Source organism: Diadema antillarum, unplaced genomic scaffold, assembly GCF_040938485.1.
Source record: "Diadema antillarum isolate AM-2024a unplaced genomic scaffold, OU_Dant_1.0 seq00000212_RagTag, whole genome shotgun sequence".
Taxonomy (NCBI): domain Eukaryota; kingdom Metazoa; phylum Echinodermata; class Echinoidea; order Diadematoida; family Diadematidae; genus Diadema; species Diadema antillarum.
Genome location: NW_027271268.1, coordinates 1065093 through 1086353, shown reverse-complemented (window position 1 = coordinate 1086353; position 21261 = coordinate 1065093). Strand labels below are relative to the sequence as shown.

General features: G+C 37.8%; 1 protein-coding gene across 1 annotated transcript in view; it reads right to left on the bottom strand.

Annotated features, from left to right (window-relative positions):
* The window catches only part of LOC139729005 (uncharacterized), a gene marked incomplete at its 3' end in the record, with an annotated part of 55764 nt that extends 36708 nt beyond the window's left edge, over positions 1-19056 (bottom strand). The window contains exons 1-6 of the mRNA XM_071639931.1: positions 18954-19056; positions 17777-17867; positions 16173-16260; positions 15219-15315; positions 14251-14359; positions 11096-11167 (exon numbers count right to left, since the gene is read on the bottom strand). Coding sequence (XP_071496032.1) covers positions 11096-11167; positions 14251-14359; positions 15219-15315; positions 16173-16260; positions 17777-17867; positions 18954-19056 — 560 coding nt within the window. The remainder of the gene's footprint in view (positions 1-11095; positions 11168-14250; positions 14360-15218; positions 15316-16172; positions 16261-17776; positions 17868-18953) is intronic.
* Between the last annotated feature and the right edge of the window lie 2205 nt (positions 19057-21261).

Here is a 21261-nt window from a genome sequence, read left to right as displayed (position 1 = left end):
AGGACATCCCCGTATCATCCCCAAGGCAACGGACAAGTGGAAAGGTTCAATCGGACCCTGCTAGCCATGCTACGAACCCTGGCAGAGGAGCAGAAGCACGATTGGAAACGCCACATCAATAAAGTCGTCCATGCCTACAACAACACACGACATGATGCTACCAACTACTCACCCCACTACCTACTCTTCGGCTACTCACCAAGGCTCCCTATCGACCTAGCATTCGGTCTGACAACATCAGAACAGGCAAAGTGTCAGAATCTTCCAGAGTATGTTCAAAAGTGGAAAACCAGACTGGAAGAGGCTTATGACCTTGCACGTAAGAATGCACAGAAGGCTTCAGAGAGAGGAAAAAAGTACCACGACAAGAGACCAGCGAGTACGGTGCTGATGCCGGGCGATCGGGTTCTCGTTAAAGACTGCTCCCCGAAAGCAGGACCTGGAAAGTTACGGTCATACTTTGAGGACAGAGTATACACGGTTGTGTCCAAGAAGGGTGACCTCCCCGTCTACGACATTCAGCCAGACGATGGTAAGGGTAGGACTCGTACCCTTCATCGCAGTCTCTTGTTCCCCTGCGACACGCTACTCGCTGACCGACAAACTCCCTCTGTAAGACCGGCTGTAGAGAGAAGTAGGAGAGGAGCACCGGAGAGGAGCAGACGACAAAAACGACACCTTCCTGACCGACACCGAAATGAGACCCCAGATCCCTCCGATGCCTGCATGGAGGAGAGCTCTGACGATGATCTCCATCATGAATGGTACAGCCGTGGGTATGGAGAGCAGGAAGGCCGTCAAGAGACCCTCACTGAAACCCGTCACCAGGTACAACAGGTACAACCCGAGCCAGAACCAGTACCCCCACCAGACGCCCAGCCCCAACCAGACCGAGAGGCCACCGCAGCACCGGACGCTGAGGGTCACCACCACCCAGACCGGGAAATCACCACGGTACCAGCCCCTGAGGGTCACCACCAGCCAGACCGGGAAATCAACGCAGATACTGAGGGTCATCATAACGAGGACACCCCGATCGATGGAGATGGGCAGCAGACGATGGAGCCGCCACAACATGCTGCTCTCAACCGGGAGTCAGAAATGACGACGAACCCTGAGGGACCCCCTGCGGCACCCCAGACAACGCCACCTGACGACGCATCCTTCAGCTCAGGCCGCCCTCGCAGAAACAGGCAACCCCCAAATACCCTAACATACCACAATCTCGGAAATCCTGCCCCCCATTGCATGCCATTGTATATTAATGACATAAACCCTGCCATGCCCGAGGTATCAAGGCCACCAAATAATAATATGTATCCTCCCAACCTACCTATGAACCCGACCTATAACTACCCCTGGTATAACCCTTTTGTACCTTACGGAATGCCGTTTGCATTCCCCACAATGTATGACCACGGACAACAGGTGGGAAATCAACAGTGAACCATGCAGTTGACCAATACGCCGAACATTATGTGTGCCCCATAGTGGAGGGGTACGCTGAGTAAGACGATGATTCGTCGAATGAAGGTAGTTGTGATTTAGGTAACCAGTGGTTTAAACCTCTGTGGAAAGCAGTTTTCTCTCAGAAATTGTACCCCTGAATCATGTGGCAAAGATAAATTGTAAAAGAAATGAACAGAAAAGAAACACTGCGCAGTGTAAAAGTGGGAGAACTTTATTTTGTTTCGCTAGTTATGAAGTTCTACAGATCAAGAGTCATTTCTTTTCGCCATATCATTTTTGTATTCGAATATAGAGTAAAACTATAATATTTCGCATGTGGATCTGTAAGGATCAGAAGAATACACTCTCAGGAACGCGCGCCTGGGAAGCTGTATTACTTTTTAGTGTGCTATACAATGTAGCATATGTAAGGGGTTTAACCCTGCGAAAGTGAAATGCAAAGTGCGATGTGGAGGAGCGCCATGTGTCAGGATATGTTATTATGATGTTACATTTGAAGTTATTTGTTTACTGTGTTGTATGAATAGACGGTTAAGAGATGAGATAATGTCAGTTGACAATGATATGGTATGGATTTTATTGACTTTAATCTGAACATACATTTTTGTAATCCATGCATTGATAGCATCAACCCTAGTTATTGTGTAAATGTCGAGGACGACATTTCTTTCAGGAGGGAAAGATGTGATACCCCAAGAAAATAGACCCCCCCCCCCATTTTTTTAGAAGTTTTGGACAATTGCACTGATTTAAAAGAAAGAACATACCCTCACAAACTTGATCCATCCACCCCTAAAGCCCGGAGTGGAGTTAACCAAACTGCTTGAAATTCAGAGAAAAATGACATCACTCAGATGGATGTGGTTTTGAGCACACTTTCATCCCTGCATCCATCTTGACTGGACGTGTGTTATCTTTCTCTGCATACAGGTAAGAAACCTTGCTTTTACCCCTTTTCAATTACAATTGTATTCAAAATCATTCCTTCCTATTGGTAAATCTGGTGATTCTATGACATTTAGTGTTTTGTAGTTGAATGTAGTAATTATTCCTTCAGAAAAAAGGAATTCTGAACACCAATGGTGTTCTCAGTGAAGTTATTAAGTACATGTATTTGTACAAACCTATTGTCACTTACAGCTAGATAGACTGGTATGCCAGTGTTGGTGAATAATAGAAATGGTGTTACTGTTATATTTGTGTAGTGATTTAGTAGTTTTCATGATGTAAGAGTTGAAATTACAACTTAAGCTGATTTAATGCCGGATTAAGTGCTGCTTGTGCGAGTGTGAACAAGCCATAGGCTGTACTGTCCTGTGGAAGAGACAGAGTAGAATGGTCAGTGTAAACACTCTCCTAGGCGGTGCGCCGTGTAAGAGTCCGTTGACCTTTAGGCTATCTTGGGAATGACTGTGAAGTGACTGACATACATTGTATATGTTATTCTGACTGAAAGCCCAAATGCCTTAACGAGTATGCTTATTGTAAATACATGGATATTTGGCATGATGCTTGTGGAATAGTAGTGTAGCATTGTGCAGAATGGAAACAGTGACGGATGATGATAATAGTGTACATTTGTAGATACAGGTAGAATAGAGATAGAGACGGAGGGTCGGTGTGAACACAGTTTGGATGACTCACGCCAACCTCCGCACCTTATCGGCCAGAGCTCTGACCACCAGCTCTCTGGACGGTGTGTTTATAGTTGTGGTCAGTGTCTCTCTCACTTTCCCAGCCCCCCAGTTCCTCACTTTTTGGCCAGTCCCTCACTTGGTATAAAGAAACTAAAAAGGAATTATTCAGGGATCGTCCCCAAAGTTTGGTCTTCAGAGCGACTGTAGTAACATTCCCGAAATACTTTCGCTTTTGCCTGACGGCAGGGATCATCTCAGATGTTGTTAAAGTTTATGCTGTAAAAGATGTTATAGAAGCGTTTTGTTTTATATGAGAGGAATAAAATATAGGAACGAGCAGGAAAGAGAGAGAAAACCTGGCTTTTAGAGAAACAAAGGAAAACTAAAGAAGTTAGAATTGTTTTGCAGTGTACTAAGATGACTAGTTTTCCCGCTTGCTTTCAGAACAATTCTTGCCAAAGAAGTGAATGCATTCCAGGTTTAGGTTTATCTAATCATTTGTGTTTCGGTTCGTGGATACAAACAGAGATTAATCAAATGATATGTAGTTGTGTTTATTTGATTAAATCAATTGTATTTTAAATGACTGGTTAATGTTAAGCTATAAGGTTGCTTTTGTTAAAGGAGAAGTTTACAGTTAATTATGCTTACTACAAAAGAATATTAAGATTAATTGTTACGAGTAAGTGTCATAATTAACCTTTGATTTTAGAGACTCTTTGAGGTATAAATCAAGCATCATAATATTGAGCAAGGTAAATTATCAATTACACTGAAGAAGAATTAGATATTCATATCAACAATTTGCATGTGTAATTCACGTTGTGTTGATGAAAAGAAGTATTGATAATTATTTTGATTGCGATTTATATGATCATTATTGAAACTTGATATGATTTATACAAGAATAAAGAGAAACACTTTCATCCCTGCATCCATCTTGACTGGACGTGTGTTATCTTTCTCTGCATACAGATCAAGAGTGATATTGGAGTGTAAATTCAACCCAGTTACCCGAGACCCGGGTAACAATTATAATTTTTATTATCATTATTATTATTATTATTATTATTATTATTATCATTGTTGTTGTTGTTATTATTACTACTATTGCCATACTACAACAACTACTACTAATACCTACTACTGATTACAGTCATCATTACTGTTACTGATCATTATCATCATCAACATAATCATAAATTACTATCCACCCAAGTTATACTAGCTGTGTATTTTGATTATCATTTTTGCATAATCATTCTTATTATTATCATTAATATTGCTATCATCAATTTTATTCTATGATAGATTGTTAAGTCTCTGCGTCAAACTGGTTTACTTTGAAGTTAATGTCAAATTAGTGTTAGATGTAGGGCAAGTCCAAGATAAGGTCCCCTCAGAAGGCAAAATTTCATCTTTGCTCAATATTGACATGTTTGGTATCATTTTGAAGCTTATGAGTTGAAGTTTTGATTTCCATGGAGGAAAAAATGATATTGTGTAAATTTATGCAAATTTCAAGGGCTTCATTTGCATAAATGTGAAACACAGCGTTACGTATGGGACATTTATAAAAATTCATATTAATTCAAAGGAAAGCAAATAATATGTGATTAATATGTGGACATAAGAAGTTCATCACATAGTTTAACTTGGTATGAAAATTTAGGGATTATGCAAATGATTATGCAAATTAGCTCGTGTCCTATCAAGAGATGTCCCATACGTAACAAAATGAGGTCATTTTTTTAGGTTTTTTCTGAAATTGCTAAGGTTATTTTAATGCCCTTTTGGAAAGTTCTAATTTATTGTTTAGAGAAATTAAATACCAGAGAAAAAATTAAAAAAAATAAAAGAAATATTTTTTATTAGATATTGAAATAATGTTACGTATGGGACAAATGCGTTACGTATGGGACATCCTCATACATATTGCATGTGAATGCATGTAGCTAGCTAGGAAGGTCTCTCAGTACACAAATGGTCAATCATCCTGAAGAAAGCATCCCAACATTGTAGCTACTTTTTGAGTTATAGACACTTGAAACAATACATGAACTTGATTGAACAATTTTCAGAAAGGGGGAGGGGAAAATGGCAAAATACACAATGAAAAATCAGCATTAAAGGGATGGTCTAGTTTTTTGTAGAAATGGGGATTCAGTTTTCAACATTTAAAGAGATGATTGGAAACCAATTTATATGAATTACTTAAGAGCATAAAATCCTAAGACTAGAGGAATTCAAAGTTTATGTGATGGAGATCCAATTTGAAATGGTTGTGATATATATAGGAAAAAATAAAAAGTAAAATGATTTTTTTTTTTTCATTGCAAGTGATACACAAATTGTCCTTATTCAGTTTTCAGTAGTAGCCACAACAAAAAATTCATGGGTATGCATACTGAGGTGTGACTCGATTCAATGACGTTGCTGACTGCTAGACAGACATCATATATCTACTCGATCACTGGGGTTTCACGCAGCAGGTATTGCTTATTTATTAAACTTAATATTTCTTGTGTCAAGTTGTTTTTTATTGAAACTAAATGGCAAACTGCCCTTCATCAATGCAAGTAAACACTTTAAACTATTCAGTGTTTCAGTAGTAACTATCCTGATAAAAATTAGTCATAAAAAATATAGAATATGATTGAATATGATTATGATGGTAAATACATTGTATCTGGGGAATATTGTTCTCTTGTCAATCTGGATCAGTATTTGAGTAATTTCAACTGATTCCACCTCAATAATTATGCAAAAATGTGTTTAAATGGGTATTTTGCAAAATTATTTTGCAAAATACCCATAAACATGGTTCTCCACACACTAAACGAATGGGGGACAAAGGGCATGCATACCCAGGTTGGTCATAAAAATATAAAAATATGATTGAATATCATTATGATGGTGAATATTTGGGGAATATTGTTTCCTTGACAATCTGGATCAGTATTTGAGTAGTTTCAACTGATTTTACTTCAATAATTATGCAAAATACCCATAAACATGGTTCTTCACACACTAAATGAATGGGGGACAAACTGTCCCATACGTAATTGTCCCATACGTAACACGTCATGTCTGTCTTTAATTAGAAGCTGTAATTAGAGCTTTTTGCCTAATGACATGAAACTTACCTGTGATAATCTTGAGTGTTGTGACTTTCATCACAGTGAGTTACAAGTTGTAGAATGATATACTTTCAGAGAGTTTTGAGGTTGAAAAAAATGTTCAAAAAAACAAAATTTTTCTGGTCCCATACGTAACGGCACATATTTTCTCTTCTAGAATATAATTGTCAAGGTCATTTTTCTCAATTTTTTACATGATTATACTTCTTCTAGATATCAATCACCATGATGAAGTTCAATATGATCAAAGGCCATTAACACTATTTTTCAGGTCATAAAAGTCTCTGAATGTCCCATACGTAACGTGCGCATTATCTTGGACTTGCCCTGTAGCTAGAGCAGGACACAGTTACCACTAGGAAAACTAAACTGTACAATGTTCCATTTTACAAACTGTTGTATCCTACTTCCAGCATAGAAATATGCTCTCATCTCAAGAAATGTGAGAGGGTTTATAACAGCAAGGCCCTCTGAAAGAATTGTGTTAAGTACAGATTTGATGTTACACTGGGTAGTATGCTCATATCACTATCGAGTCTAGTTAATGGAGTGTCCAAAATCATCTCCTCCAGCATGACTTTCATGTCACAAACATATTATTCCCATACTGCATTGTCAAAGGATGTATTTCTATGCACATTTTTGGAAGTACATGTACATCTTTAACCAAACAAAATTGCATGGTATACACCAGAACATAGAGGTCTACAAGCAAACGGAGTGGACACCATTTTAGCAGGTCATTGTTGTCATATCTCACAAATTATGAAAGAGCTGTACATTGTACACCAGATCCAAACTGATTTCTTAATTTCAAATGAAGTAAATTCTGACAACTATTCTAAGAAATAACTCTTTTGTAGAGTTGTTTTTATTGCAACTTGACTGACGAATTGCTCTCCATCAATGTAAATTATGTTGAAGAAGGGCAATATAAAAAATCAATCTGTGACAATAAAAATTATCACCCATTGCATTTTTTAATGAAAAACTAGAAGCAAAGAAGGCATATCAGATTGGAGGGGGTGGAGGCAAGAAGGCATTTTAACAGACAAAAAAAAAACAAGCAAAGAAAGTATACCATGCATATTTACACGGAGTAAAATCAATACAGACAACAGTAAGGTCTCCTCCATACTACAAGTAGAAGGCAGTTTCCCTGTGTTTGCGACCCACATGACGTGCAATGTATGCTTGGCAAGTGCTATGAAGACAACTGATGAACACTGTGCATGCAGATGACACTAAGAGTAATTGCTATCTACAGAGAGCACGGCTTAGTAGTCAAGAGAATGGATACCGTCATGCATGGCAAGTGACCACATTGTCATGCCAGCAATTGCAGCAGGCCCTGGTACCGTGCACTCCCATCATGTACAACACACACGGATCAAATTCCGGTTACAACAATGTAAAAATTCATGCCGCAACATTATGATATCGCTCTTTAATTTAATGGGTTTTTGCTTTTTTTATTGTTTATTTCTTCAGTAATTACTGACACAATTTTGCTATACCTAACAAAAGAAAACTGCCTGTCGCAAGGACTTTGTTTGAACTACAGGGGCCCATTGCATAAAAGTTACAATTTTGGTTAGCTACCATGGTAACAATACTCAACAGCCAATCAAAATCAAGAATTCCATGGAAGTTACCATTGGATGTTACCATAATTGTAACTTTTATGCAACGGGCCCCAGGAGTCCACTGTACAAAAACTTAGCTCAAACTGCAGAATCAGTGTTGAGTCAAACTGACTCTGCAGTATTCTGAAATCTATCACCTGTTGATTCATTTTGCAATATTAGTACAACTATACATAGCTCATTCATCATCCCAAAAAATACAAGAATAAAAGTGCAACCTCGCCATCTGTTTCTGCCTAAACACTCAAATATAAGGTTTCTGTCCAAGCAATACACAGATTGGTGGAGTATAATAATGCTTTGGGGAAAAAAACAAAAACAAAACACATTGTAAAATAAAACATATCCAGGCAGTCAATACTTCATAATTTGGAATGTATGCTATGGAGAATTTTGCATATTATCAGAAATGTATGCATTACATTTTGTAATTAATATCAGTACTGATCACAATTAGTAACTAGCAAAGTTTAGAAACTACTTCTACTTAGCTGCAAATCAGATTTGAATATTTACAATTCACGGACACTGTTATTGTCTGAGCTGATTAGAATTTATTGGTTAGCATATAATTTATTTTCAAATCAACTCAGATTACAGTCACAGTTCACACACTCTAGCGTCAAAAAAAAAAAAGAAAGATCAGCACAAAAAAAAAAAGAAATTATCTAGTCTAAAGCTTGAAAATACAAAGCGGAACTTAAAAAGGTTTTGTTAATTTAAGAAACAGAAAAGCAGCTACTCAAGTTCTACAAGCTATCTACCAGTATCAAAATCTAACAAATTACAATTTATCAAACTACAGGTGTAAGGTACACTGTACAAAGCAACATGTACATTATATATTTCAGAATTACAACAGGACATGTTTAGCAAACAATGCAAAATAATTAGTATCATCTAGAATCTACAACTGTAGCAATTTGCAGAGTTACAAAGGTGCCAAGCTGATGGCATTTGTTAAATTTGCTGATTAGATCTTGGATGCCCAACTGACGGTACAAACTTACGTCATTCTGTTAAGATGAAGAACGTCCAAGTTTGAAGCATGACAATTTCAGTTAGATAAATCAGCATAAATATCTCAAACATTTCATGATAGAGTGATTACAAATCTAGAACAATTTCTATCAATTTGTGTACAATGCAGTATATCATATACACTGGTCACTCTAAAGAACAAAAAAAAAAAAAAAAAAAAAAGGAAAAGAAACCTTTCAGATTCCTGGCATTGTTCAATATTTTCCACCATAAGATAACTATTAAACCAGTGACATTCCAGGCCAAGGAAACCAGTTGTTGTTTACATGTACAAACAATTAAAATATAATATCTAATAAACTTTTCTAAAATTTTCTTGTTTTGTTCTATTAAAAATCACAAGTCCCTAAAACTCCATTCTATGCTGCATCCCAACAAATGTCCTTCCTACAGGTTTGTACTCCCATTGCTGCAAAAGGCACCATTTCCAGCATGCAACTACGCTGTACCTCCTATTTAAAGGAATTCACACCCCATTCCATAGGTATTGTATAGAAGACCTACATGTATACGTATGTGTGTAAGCTGTTTGCCTACTCTGGTTATTGTATAAAAAGGCATCATATGAAAACTACCTGGTAATATTCCGTCATTCATTTTGAAAAACAACTTTCCAAGACCATTAATTGTGCTGGTTGCTAAATAAATCACTGAGGACCATGCATGGTGTTCACTGATCATTTTCTTGGATTTACTATTATTCAGTATTAAACACAACATTTTCAGGAAGGAATCCTCCTATTCAACTTCATTCTAGAATCAGTTTTGTTGTTTGCTTTCTTTTTTCACTACAGCCACAATGTAGATCTTAAAAAGCATTTTATATGAATGTGCTCTAAAGATATTGCAAGGTTGTGTATCAATGCCATAGCAGCAGCAACAAACTGATTGTTGAAATTCAAAAGGAAACATTTTATTTACATCAAGCTTCTCGATGCACAGTGGGTTCATTTATCAATATTTGTAACTATCAAGAGATATCACAATTTGGAAAGTATTCTGATCACAAAAATGGAAGGAGCAAAAGGTGGGCACAACATGCAGCAAAATATGCATGGGGTACACGCCCTTTATCATAGACAGATACATGTAGTTTGTACCAGCATTTTGTGAGACAATGAATTTGAGAGAGTTTGAATGAATAATCGAGGTATCAAGTTACAAGACCGAGTACATGATCTTTTCATCTACTCATAAACTATTTGATGTTTTTTTTTTGTTTTCTTTTGTGTTTCTTTTATTCAAGGCTTGCAAACATGAGGCAATCAGTTTGAACACAGTTCTATTGTGTGAGGTGTGCATGTACGTTAGGAAGGGTCTTGCCTTTACAGGAAGATTGTGTGGTCGATGTAATTTGGCAAGATGAGGATATGGATATATGGGATTGACATCAGCATGTGAATTTACTATATATATGCATCTGAATTAGGGAAAGTCACCTTGGACTTCCAGTCAGTGGAATATTTCTTTCCTTTTACTCCGAGAGCACTGTGGTGTCAGATGACTACAGAGGGAACTGTCTATTCATGTTCTGTGAGTCATGCATGAAAACTTTTCTGCTCCCTGTTACTTCCGCTACTGATGGATGATTTACGGGCATGTGAATTGGGTGTGGTGGCTTGCGTGCATACGGGCTATATTTGATACTTTTGTTGTCAATCGGCACATATCAGTTGTGCTCAGGTATCGTAAACTGTGCTACAGTTTTATAAGAATAAATTTCTCCTCTGTAAAAACTGCAGAGAATGAAAACTGAACTCATTACAAAAGTGAGGCAAGAATTACAGCTCAGGCATCTTTACTGTTACGACTTTACTTTGTTCCTTTTTATCCTTCTAAGTCATAGCATACTCTTCTCTATCCTAAAGCTATACTAGTACATTGTAAGACAAAACTGTTCAGTCAGAAAACCTGTAAAAGCAAACACTGATAATTTATGATACTAATTCTAATGAAAAACTGAAACTAAAAGCTGTCTCAACATATCATCAAAGTACAATCAGGTAAACATGTGAATGATACATGGTGTTAACAGTTTCCTTCCAGAACGTTATATTCTAGAGCATTATGCTTTCTCTCATTTGACTTTACATTGTACCAAGAGTAGTACACTGTCAAGGTAAAGCCACAATTTGGATTTATGAAAAGAATTGGAGCTCACCAAAAGACTGGCGTCAGACCTCTGTTACCAGGATATGAAGAGGAGTCATAAATGATGAGTTTTTGGTCAAACCTGAAAAGAAGAACAAGAGTAGATAGTATACTACAGTGTAGGTAATACACACCAAACTGACTGATAAAAAACACACATTTCTTCTAATGCAATGCAAGGAAGGATACTACCATGCACACTGTTACATGTCTGTATACAAATATTACACAAAATGACAATCGTCCAATGATGATGTTTGTTGCGTAAAGTCTCATCTCAACTTGATCATATTGTTTGAGGTTGTCTCCCTATTCATCTTTACCCTTCCCAGGTTGCCCATCAATGATCCAGGGGTCATCTCTGGCCCTACCTCTTCCTTTTGTTTGCTCACCCCTTTGCTTTAATAATCCCTCTTCTCACCTTATACCAGTTTGGCTATTCCTGCCTTTGACACCTAAAACTCTGTCCCTTTTGTTTTCTTTGCTCTGTGTCCCTAGCCCTTCCAGGACAGTGCATGTTGTGTGTACAGTGTACATGTAGTTCATAATCTGTTTCCCTGTGTACCCTGTACATGTATGCTTGTAATTTTGCCTCTGACAAAGATTCTGCTATAATCAAAAGCTCATGCCAATTTTGACTCCATTTTACTCCATGGGCTTGAAACCACCATTGGACAAGCAGTTTGCAGCTGCTGCACTTTTTCTTTTTTGTCTTTAATCTTTAAACTTTTCAGTGGAAAATCCAAGATTCACTCTACATTGTATTTCAATAATGTGACAATGCCAGTCACGCAATATGCCAATTGTTTTCGGACTGTGTTGGTCTAGCTGGTATCACTCACTTTTGATACATGAATCTATTTTTATTTCTCACTATATGATTTCAAGTAAAACTTTCATTGTTCTGTTCACAAGCCTTGAACAATTCTCTGTAACAGTCTACTTTATTATACAATCCATAAGTCATGTTCTTTGAAGTATTTATAATGTACGTAAACGGTACACATACAGTGTATCTTGTAGTTCAGTTTACATTCCCACTTTGCAGCATTATGGGGAATTCCAGGCAAGCAGACAAAGCCAAAAAACAGATAACCGGAAGACAACAGGATATCACATGCTACACTCACAGGCCTATAAATTGTAATGACATCACGAGTTTGCATCTGCTTCAGATATGGTTACCATGTGCAGCAATCTTCTGGTTGAGTTTCATGCATTTTCTCTTGCACTGCTTTTGGGTGGGGCTCGTCACACACTCTGATTGAGTCAAAGACACAATTTGATTTCACTAGTCTACAAAGCTCCCCCCACCCTACCCCAACACCCTCCAAAAAAAGGAAACAAAACAAAACAAACAAAAAACCCAGACATGTACACAATGGCTACAGGTAACAATAAAGGAAACCAAAACCCAAATTAATTTGTGGATTGAATAAATGCAGCAATATTTGATTGAGGAAAACTAGAAAATCAATTCAAACATTTTGTATTTTTACAGTTTTGGTGCTGTCATTGTTTTCAAGTCGATGGTATGTGCACTTTTCATGGAAAATGAAATTTGTGGATTTCTCCTTATTTTCTCAATAAAGTTGTCCATACATTGTATATGGCACCATAAACTGTACATAGTCTTCTTATCCAATGAGGGCAGCATTGAAACAGCAAGGAGTCAATTTTCCGTCGCATCATTTCCTCAATTTTCCTCAAACTTTCACTGATTTATTCTATTAAATATTGCTGCTTTCCCTCAATCCACACTTATTTGTGGGTTTGGTTTCAAGTGTATCACATGGGATATCAGAAACTGCTTGGCACACATTGGTTCTGGATATTTTGAATAGTGATGAATATAAACTCTGTTCTTTAGATTTATTATCACTCTCATTATTATTATCTTTTTTTTTCTTCTTTTTTTTTAAACAGTGAAGTATTATCAAGAACATGTAGTACAAACGTAGTTGCAGTCACTTTCAGCAGTAGTGGCAGTATCATAGTGACATGTAGCTGAACATCTATTTCTAGTTCTGTACTAGCAGTCTAATTCCAATCAAGTGTTTAATTTGTTGAATTCTGTATCCTAACTGACATCTCTGTGCTGTACTAATGGCTCTTTCAGAAACACAAGCGCTTTATTAATGTTTCTTGGTATTATTATCATCAATATCATTTTAAATAGTGCCAAGGTGTGTACAATTCTCCCTATTGCATATAGCTCTCCGAATCTGAACGCGTGTTGCGCTCTAACTTTTTTACCTTTTTTTAATTCTTGGGACAGTAACTTCCGGTTTTGTGCGTGAGAGCAACAGAACTCTAGTGGTGCGAGCTAGCTCGATGCGGCACCGGCGAACATTTTTTTTTCTGTACATGGAAACGCTATTGGACATTATTCATCATGTATCGTGATTGTCAGCCAAGGCAGCCGGCGCCGCGGCGTGGCAAGCATCGTTCGAAGAAAATGCAGTCGACTGTGGAGGGCATGTACACGTGCAGAAAGTAGGCGCAGAGCGTTTCCATGTACGGAAAAAATATTCGCGGCCTGTGCATGTGGTGCACCTCTACTGCTCGGAGCACGGATATTTGTCCAGTTTTTTTCCTTTCAGCATCATCAGAAGTACACTCTGCTGCCTCACAGAAAAACCCCATGGTGTAATGGATAGTTATATTCGGGAAATAAACAAACTAAAGTCAAAACAAATATATTTCCTTTGGATCCAAAACAAAGCTTGTAAGTTCGCTTAAATAGAATAACACGTACGCAAATCAATAACTGGAAGTTGCTCACCCAGCCTGAGAGGTTCGATATTGGAGGTATCGAACTATATCACTTGATATCGCCTTGATATCGGCTATATGCGATATGGAGAATTAGGTACATATAATAAAATCCAACTAGGAATGGTATGACAAAATGGTAGTTTCACATAAAAAGTCCTTCATATTCATGCTGACCTTGTCAGTTACAATAAAATTACATCAAGAAAATAACAAAAGGTTTTAAAAATCAGACAGACAGAGAAAGTCACATTTTTTTTTGAGTTATTGTTCCAAGATGATTATCACGGAAAAATGACAGAAAATCACAGAAAAATCACAGAAAATCTACATGGACGTAATGGGCAATATATATATGCCTTGTGAGGAAGGCAATATTACACCACTCACCCCGCAGAGTACACCCTGGATTCCAGACACACAATACACTTGATGATGTCGGAGTGCTCTCGTGAGTTGTAGGAATATTTCAGATTGATCAGGTGACCACTTTCACGATCTGTCGAAAAGAAAGACGTATTCTGTTATCTCCCCACCAACACAGCATTGATTTCAGGCAGTGTGCTACATTGTACCTCCCATCCGTGCAAAACCACTGATAACAATAATAGAAAATACAACAGAAAAGCCCAAGGAACAAACAGATGACATTAAAAAAAAAATGGAAAAGAGAATAAATAAATAGTGCTGCTTTGTCAGTGTGAATTGAGTAATGAAAGAAAGTAAAAACAAATAATAATTATGTGAATAAAACTGCAATGTGCCTGAATAGTATTAACTGTATTTTTTGTTGATTCTTTTTTCAATTTCTTTTTTTTTACAAAAAAAAAAAAACACAAACAATACCAAATTGTAGTGAAAAGTAGTAGAAAGCTTTCAGTACTAACTGGTAGAAATTAAGTACTGTGATTGCCTACTTGTACAGTCACTTTTGCTGTAGATTGAATCCAAATAGTGGCTGCATCCAAGCATGTGTGCATACATTCCAGAGGTGTGAAGAGATCCTTTCCTAGATTTGACACTACATGGATATATCTAATGCCTTCGGTGAAGATAGAATCACAGCACTATAGCAATTTGATTTTTGTTTTTCTCAGTGCCTTCAACCAAAATCACTCTTTACTTAGGGTGCTAATACTAGTCCTGTTTCTTTCACCATATACATGTATTACAATGTTCCTTGTCTACAAGCCATAAATTGTCACGAGAACACTATGACCTTTATCTACGATAATGATTTTGATATTGCCACCAATATTACCATTTTCCTTACTACTAGTTACTATCATTTTCATTCTTCTCATCAGGTACAGCCTTATATCATTGAAACCTTCAGGGAACAGCATCACTGAACTCACTCTCGTCTAGGCTGAAGACTCGGATGCAAGCATTGAAACCACAGACCAGCTGGTGTCGACGGAGGTTAAGGGCCATAGAGTAGACAGGAGAACCAAACTGAAAAGACAAGGTATTAAGAAAAATAAAAAATCATCTTGAGCACTCAACCCTCATTGTGCATGGTTCATCAATCAGCACAAATGTCCACAAACTCACTACCGATAAAAAAAGAAAAAAGAATCAGGATATTGAACCACCCTAATTCCCTATGGTGTCATCATAGCCTTACAGTTGGACTGAGCCATACTGTTGAAACACAAAAGTAGGTTGCTATGATCATATTTCCAACTGCATGCATGTCACTTGAGTTACTTGAGAGTAATGAATTACATTGTACAAAAATGTCAAGTTTGGTTGGACTTCTAAAAATGTTGATGAAAATGCATGTCTGGTCTCAAATTGTCTCAAATAGACATCATATCTTGATACCCGGATCTAAAGCTGCCAGTCATTTAGAAAAGGACGAACAACTGAACAGAAATCTAGCACCTTTTGACAGTAATTATTGCCGAGCATTCATTCAATGTCAGCTTCCCTCAGACACAACTGAAAGGCTCTTTTAAAATCTTTTAAAAACGATTTCAAGTTTTGATAATGACCATGGAAGCCAGAGTTTCCACTGAGAGATTGACCAGAAATCACATTAGACTTGAGCAATCATCTATATTGCTTTGTGAAAGACCATAGATTCTTTTTTTAAACTTTTTGTTCACCCAATGGTCTAAAAAAAACAGTCTTATCCCTGCGATTCAACTTACATAGAATGCACTGCTGCTATCTACTCGTAAGAATAGTATAATTGCTATCCACAAAAATGCCATGCATTTTACACAATTTTAATTCTTTAATAGAAAATCATTCCGATTTTTACTGGGTTGACAGCACAAAGGCTTTTAAATCCATGAGGGACTTACCGAGATGCGATCATGTACTGCTGCCGCTGTAGACCATGCTATGATCGTCCCATCATTCGATGAGGAAAACATCACTTTTGCTTCATGCCTGGATGTTGATACAGTAATGGGGCAGTGACTCAGTATTTGAACTAACTTATTTCTTTACTTTTTCCTCCCATTTCATAGGATATGAGATTTTGATCTTTCCATTAGACTCAGTGTATCTAAGTTACAGTTGTACCATGATATTTTCACAAGCCTTTAACCCTAAAAAGACTGGGCTATTTAGGTAGCTCGAAAGACTGGGGGGGGGGGGGGGGGGGCCTAAAGGGCCCCCCTTAAGATCTCGGCCGTGGATCGCGCGATCGCCGCGGAAATTTGCACAATGGTAGTGTGCGATGTAATCTACAAGATCGTATATCTAAATTTTCCGAAATAGTCTTCTTTTATTTTATTTTGATTAATTATGCTAATATATGCGAGAAATGAGACTCTTTGGTCTAAATCAGTAAATAAAGCTCCAGAAGTGCTCATTTTTGGTCTAATTATTCTTTGTGGCATTCTTAGCAAATGTATGTGAAAAAAAATTCGGTATCAAAATTAATTTCTTATCTACTTTATTGTTTCATGAATTTCTTATGCATTTCTTTGTTTTTTCGACCTTTTGTTTTTGTTGGGTCTTTTTAACAAAATTTGTGACAGACACTTTTTGAAGCATAATACTCCTAAAACAAATTAATTTTAGCCATTGAGAGTAAAAATAAGCATATTTATATGAACCATGTGAAAAAAACTCAATTTGCATTGACTTTGTACACAAAATCACATTTTTGAGCCATTTTCGGCCTTACGTGCATGTACAAAAAGTTATGTAACTTCAGTACTGTACCCCCGGGCGTCACAAATTTGGTGTCAAAATGTGCGGGAAACTCGAAAAAAAAAAAAGTCATAGAGCATCGCGGCGAGAGCATTGCGTGTTGCAGAGTAATCACGCAAAATGTCGAGGGGGGGCCTTTTAGCCCCCCCCCCCCCCCCTCCCCCCAGTCTCTTTAGGGTTAAATAAGGGCCTTCAGCAAAAAACAATGCAAGTAGATAGACCCTACTGTACATCAAAGGGGATAACAGTCCTGCTCTAGCCTTGACAAAATTGAGCATTGATTACAGCTCTATAGATTGCAATTGCTGGCACCCACGCTGTAACTGGCAGGGTAACAAGAGGTAAAGTGTACTCAGCATTACACCCTACAGTCAAAGTTCTCCAAGATGGTTTTAAACCATATCTACATGATTTAAATTCAGTCCATACACTAAAAATCAGTGCAAAGTTGGCACACCTTTCCGAACACACATGTTCATTATCAAATTAACTGGGATGTCTGCTGTTGTACAGGACATGCCACACAAATATACACAAAATATGTGCAATCCAAGAACAAGTACAGAATAACTAATTAACTACTAGTGTACTATTCTTAGTGCAAAAGGTACAAGATGATAACCCTCCAGATAAATTAAATTACTGCTGTTTTAAATATAACATTAGATCTCTTCATTCATAGATCTATCCTTTATTAAATTTTCTTAACTCTTAATTTTATAAACCTGTTGTTGAGATAGCTTACCAGTAAAGAAAGGCTGTCACCCATCCCTGGTGTTCATGGTTAGACACAGACAGCTTGTAACCTTCCACCTCCCACATCTTGATGAAGCCATCTGGATTGGATAGAAAAAAAATGAAAATTGTTCTTGAACTATCAAAGCAGAAATTGAAGCACACTTCTTTCTAGTTGTCTGAATCTGCACTCAAATGTCACAATATGTGACCCGCGACAACAAAAAGGTCCCGAAGTCGCACACGGTCGAAGCCGTGAAAATCGAGTTTGAAGTCAGAGCATCATATTTGGTCAAAACTTACGATTTTCTGATTTTGACATATTATTGGAGTCTGACATGTCTTCTATCATCTGTTGAAATTTTGAAGCAAAATGATGAAAGGAAAGACCAAAAAATAGCGTTTTTCTGGGCCATGTTTTTTGGCGTTTCAATGAAACTGGTTCGAAAATTTGGATTGAGCGCCACAGATAGGCTCCACCCCTAACAACGACCGGAGTGATCTCATTGGTCAGTTTGCTGCTTGCCGCTAACCGAAGTGTGAAGCTCGCACACTGCCAAGTCGACTGGAGCGTGCGGGCGGGGTGCGCTATGCCCAGCCACTTCTCCTGGCATCCTGGTCACTGATTGGTCGGTGAGGAGACGGCCTACCAGAACCTTGAACAGTGATGATCTGAAGAAAGACCATAGGATCTACATCGGGGATTAGACTTGTCTACATGTTCAATGTCCTCCTTGTTTTGGGTTTTAAATTTTGGATCATTGAACTATCTCTGTAATTACTAATACTAACGTTAATAATATAAGTAATAAATAACTTGTAACGTTACCTCTGTTTGATTTCAGACCATTGATATGGTTAAAAAAAAAAATAACATTAGACTATAAGTAGATCTAGACAACTAGGTCTAGCGTTAGTCTAACTAGCTTGTTAGAGCTCGAGTAATTACAAAAGTATAGATCCCAGCAAAATCTAAAGTTAGGTGTTATATTATTATAGAACTAACCGTGGTTAGAGACGTAGCCGACTAAGTAAGAGTGCCAGTTAGAGAATAGTCAATGACAACAGAGTTGCTAAATTTTCTAAGCTAACGTTTAACGTTAACGTTTGCAAATCAACTCGTGGGATGTAAAACCGACATCGATATATACGCCTGGGACTAAATAAAAACCTCTACTATATTGTACCTTCGAAACCGGCGATTATTTCACGACGTAAAGGGTGGTATCCCAACGCCGTTACGGATCTGTGGTGGGTTTCCTTCAGGACATTCTGCTTTTCCATCGCCATCGTGAAGGATTTGATGATGTTTCTTTAGCCTTCTACATGTTTACAAAGTGATACCAGTCAGCATAAACTCTCGTGCTTCCTTCCTTCGTTTGTAAACACCGCGCGTGTACTCCATTCAAAATCAATGCACACACGATTCATGATTGAGAATAGCACGCACACACACTCACACATACTCGTACACAATGTACACAATACGATACACACTCCACACACGGTCTGTCGGCGTGTCACTTAGCAACGAGCACCTGCACTCACTGTAAGCAGAAAAGTTTCGTTGTGTATGGCGCCCCCTTGTGGGAAGGGGAGGCACAATACACAGCAGCTTCATTCCGCTTTTGGTTTAATATCTTCAGCTGACAATAAATAGATAAGTAAATAAATAAATAATAAATAAATAAATAAATAAATCGTGTAAATAAATAAATAAATAAATAGATAAATAAATAAATAAATAAATGAATAAATAAATAAATAGATAAATAAATAAATAGAATAAAACCAAACCAAAACAAAATGTTCAAAGGGTACATTCATTTATTTTTTCTAGTGCCACTTCCAGGGTAAAAGAAGAAGAAGAAGAAGAAGAAGAAAAAAAAAGAGGATAGGTTGAGGTGGGGGGGGGGGAGGGTGCGGTATGGTATCGAGGAGGGATTGAATCGGGACTAAATGTTCACGTTGTCGGATTATTTTTGAAATCTCAAAATTGGTTCTTTTACCAAACTTGAACAGTATGTTAATTATCCTATAGGATAATGTATCTCAATTTGTGCAAAGAGGCACAAAGTGCACCTTATGATTGTAGGAAGGGGAGTTGCAGTGGAGTCCGGGAATCATTATCAGAAAAGCAGAACAGACGTAAAATCTTATCTAGAATGGGACAGGATAGAGCTTAGATATAATTGTTTTTTTTTTTCAAGCTTGTTTAAACTTATGTCGGATCCATGGTCAAGTGGCTATTTTCCCCTTCGGAGCAGCTCCCGAGGTCACACCCTGATCCGCCATAAGCAAACCTCAAAAGTAGGCTACTCATTGAGGTACATACTAATTCAGATACTACTAGCACCTGTCCAGGTATTCACCTGTCTGTTCTTATAATCTTTAAAGACCTTTCTAAGAATTCTTGAAATTTTGGACTTTTGCCCGCACATTATGATCTTTGCCCAAATCATCATAAGACTATTATTGGACAAATTGAGATCCTCTTGTACTAGAGATTATACAGCTGTCACGTTTCTTGGTAAGAAAAAAAAAAGTCTTATAATCACGGGCTTTTAAGAAAGAAGCTTAAGTGGGAAAATTCACCCCCCCCCCCACGCCGTCCTTAATCCACCAAAAGTAAACTTAGTACAATAATCACTTACTCTGAGCAATGACGTTACTCCTATTCATTTCTTTTTTTTTTTTTATTGAATGATGTGGTGGCCTTCAGGTCCTCAGAGACCCTATAGGGTGCGCATTGTGCCAATTTCTATAACTTATAAGATCTTTATGATGCGCCCTTATATGGATACGGGTTCATCCCACTAGACAGACACCCACGAATCACACAGCCCACGAGTTCGACAACGATAACAGGTCCATGAGACATACAGCCCATGAGTGCGATACTGCAGGTAAAAATAGCCCACGAGTTCGACAGAATAAAACGCGGGGCTAAGTTAGTGTGCCGGTCAAGAGTGGGCCTTGTTTGCCATAGCGTTGAACTGTTTGGCTGTATGACTCGTGGGTGTCGGTCTCATGATCGACGTGCACCCATGGATGCTACCTTCCAAGGTTTTGAAGGATTTTTATGAATACGATGAAAATGTGAAATTATCCCGGTCTTTCCACCACGGGCCATAAGGAGGACCCGGGTCCGTCACAAACACTGTAGTCCTGAAACAACTAGAAGCACTATAGTTATGATAATACGCTGTCACTTCTATTATACTTCTCGGGAAGACTATTTTGTGCAAAAATTCCTAAAGTTTAAAACACCTGACAACATCTATAGGCACATTCCATTACCCTACCTCTCACGTTTGTAGAAAATCCGTCATAGAGTTTTCAAGAAGGAGCTGAAATGTGAATTCCCCCCCCCCCCCTCCCCCACCGGATCCGCCATAAGGAAAATTTAAACTACTATCATCACTGTCTTCATATAGCACTAACTTATAGCTCTACTTCGTTTGGTTCTAGAGAAGAAGATTAAAACTTGGGGAA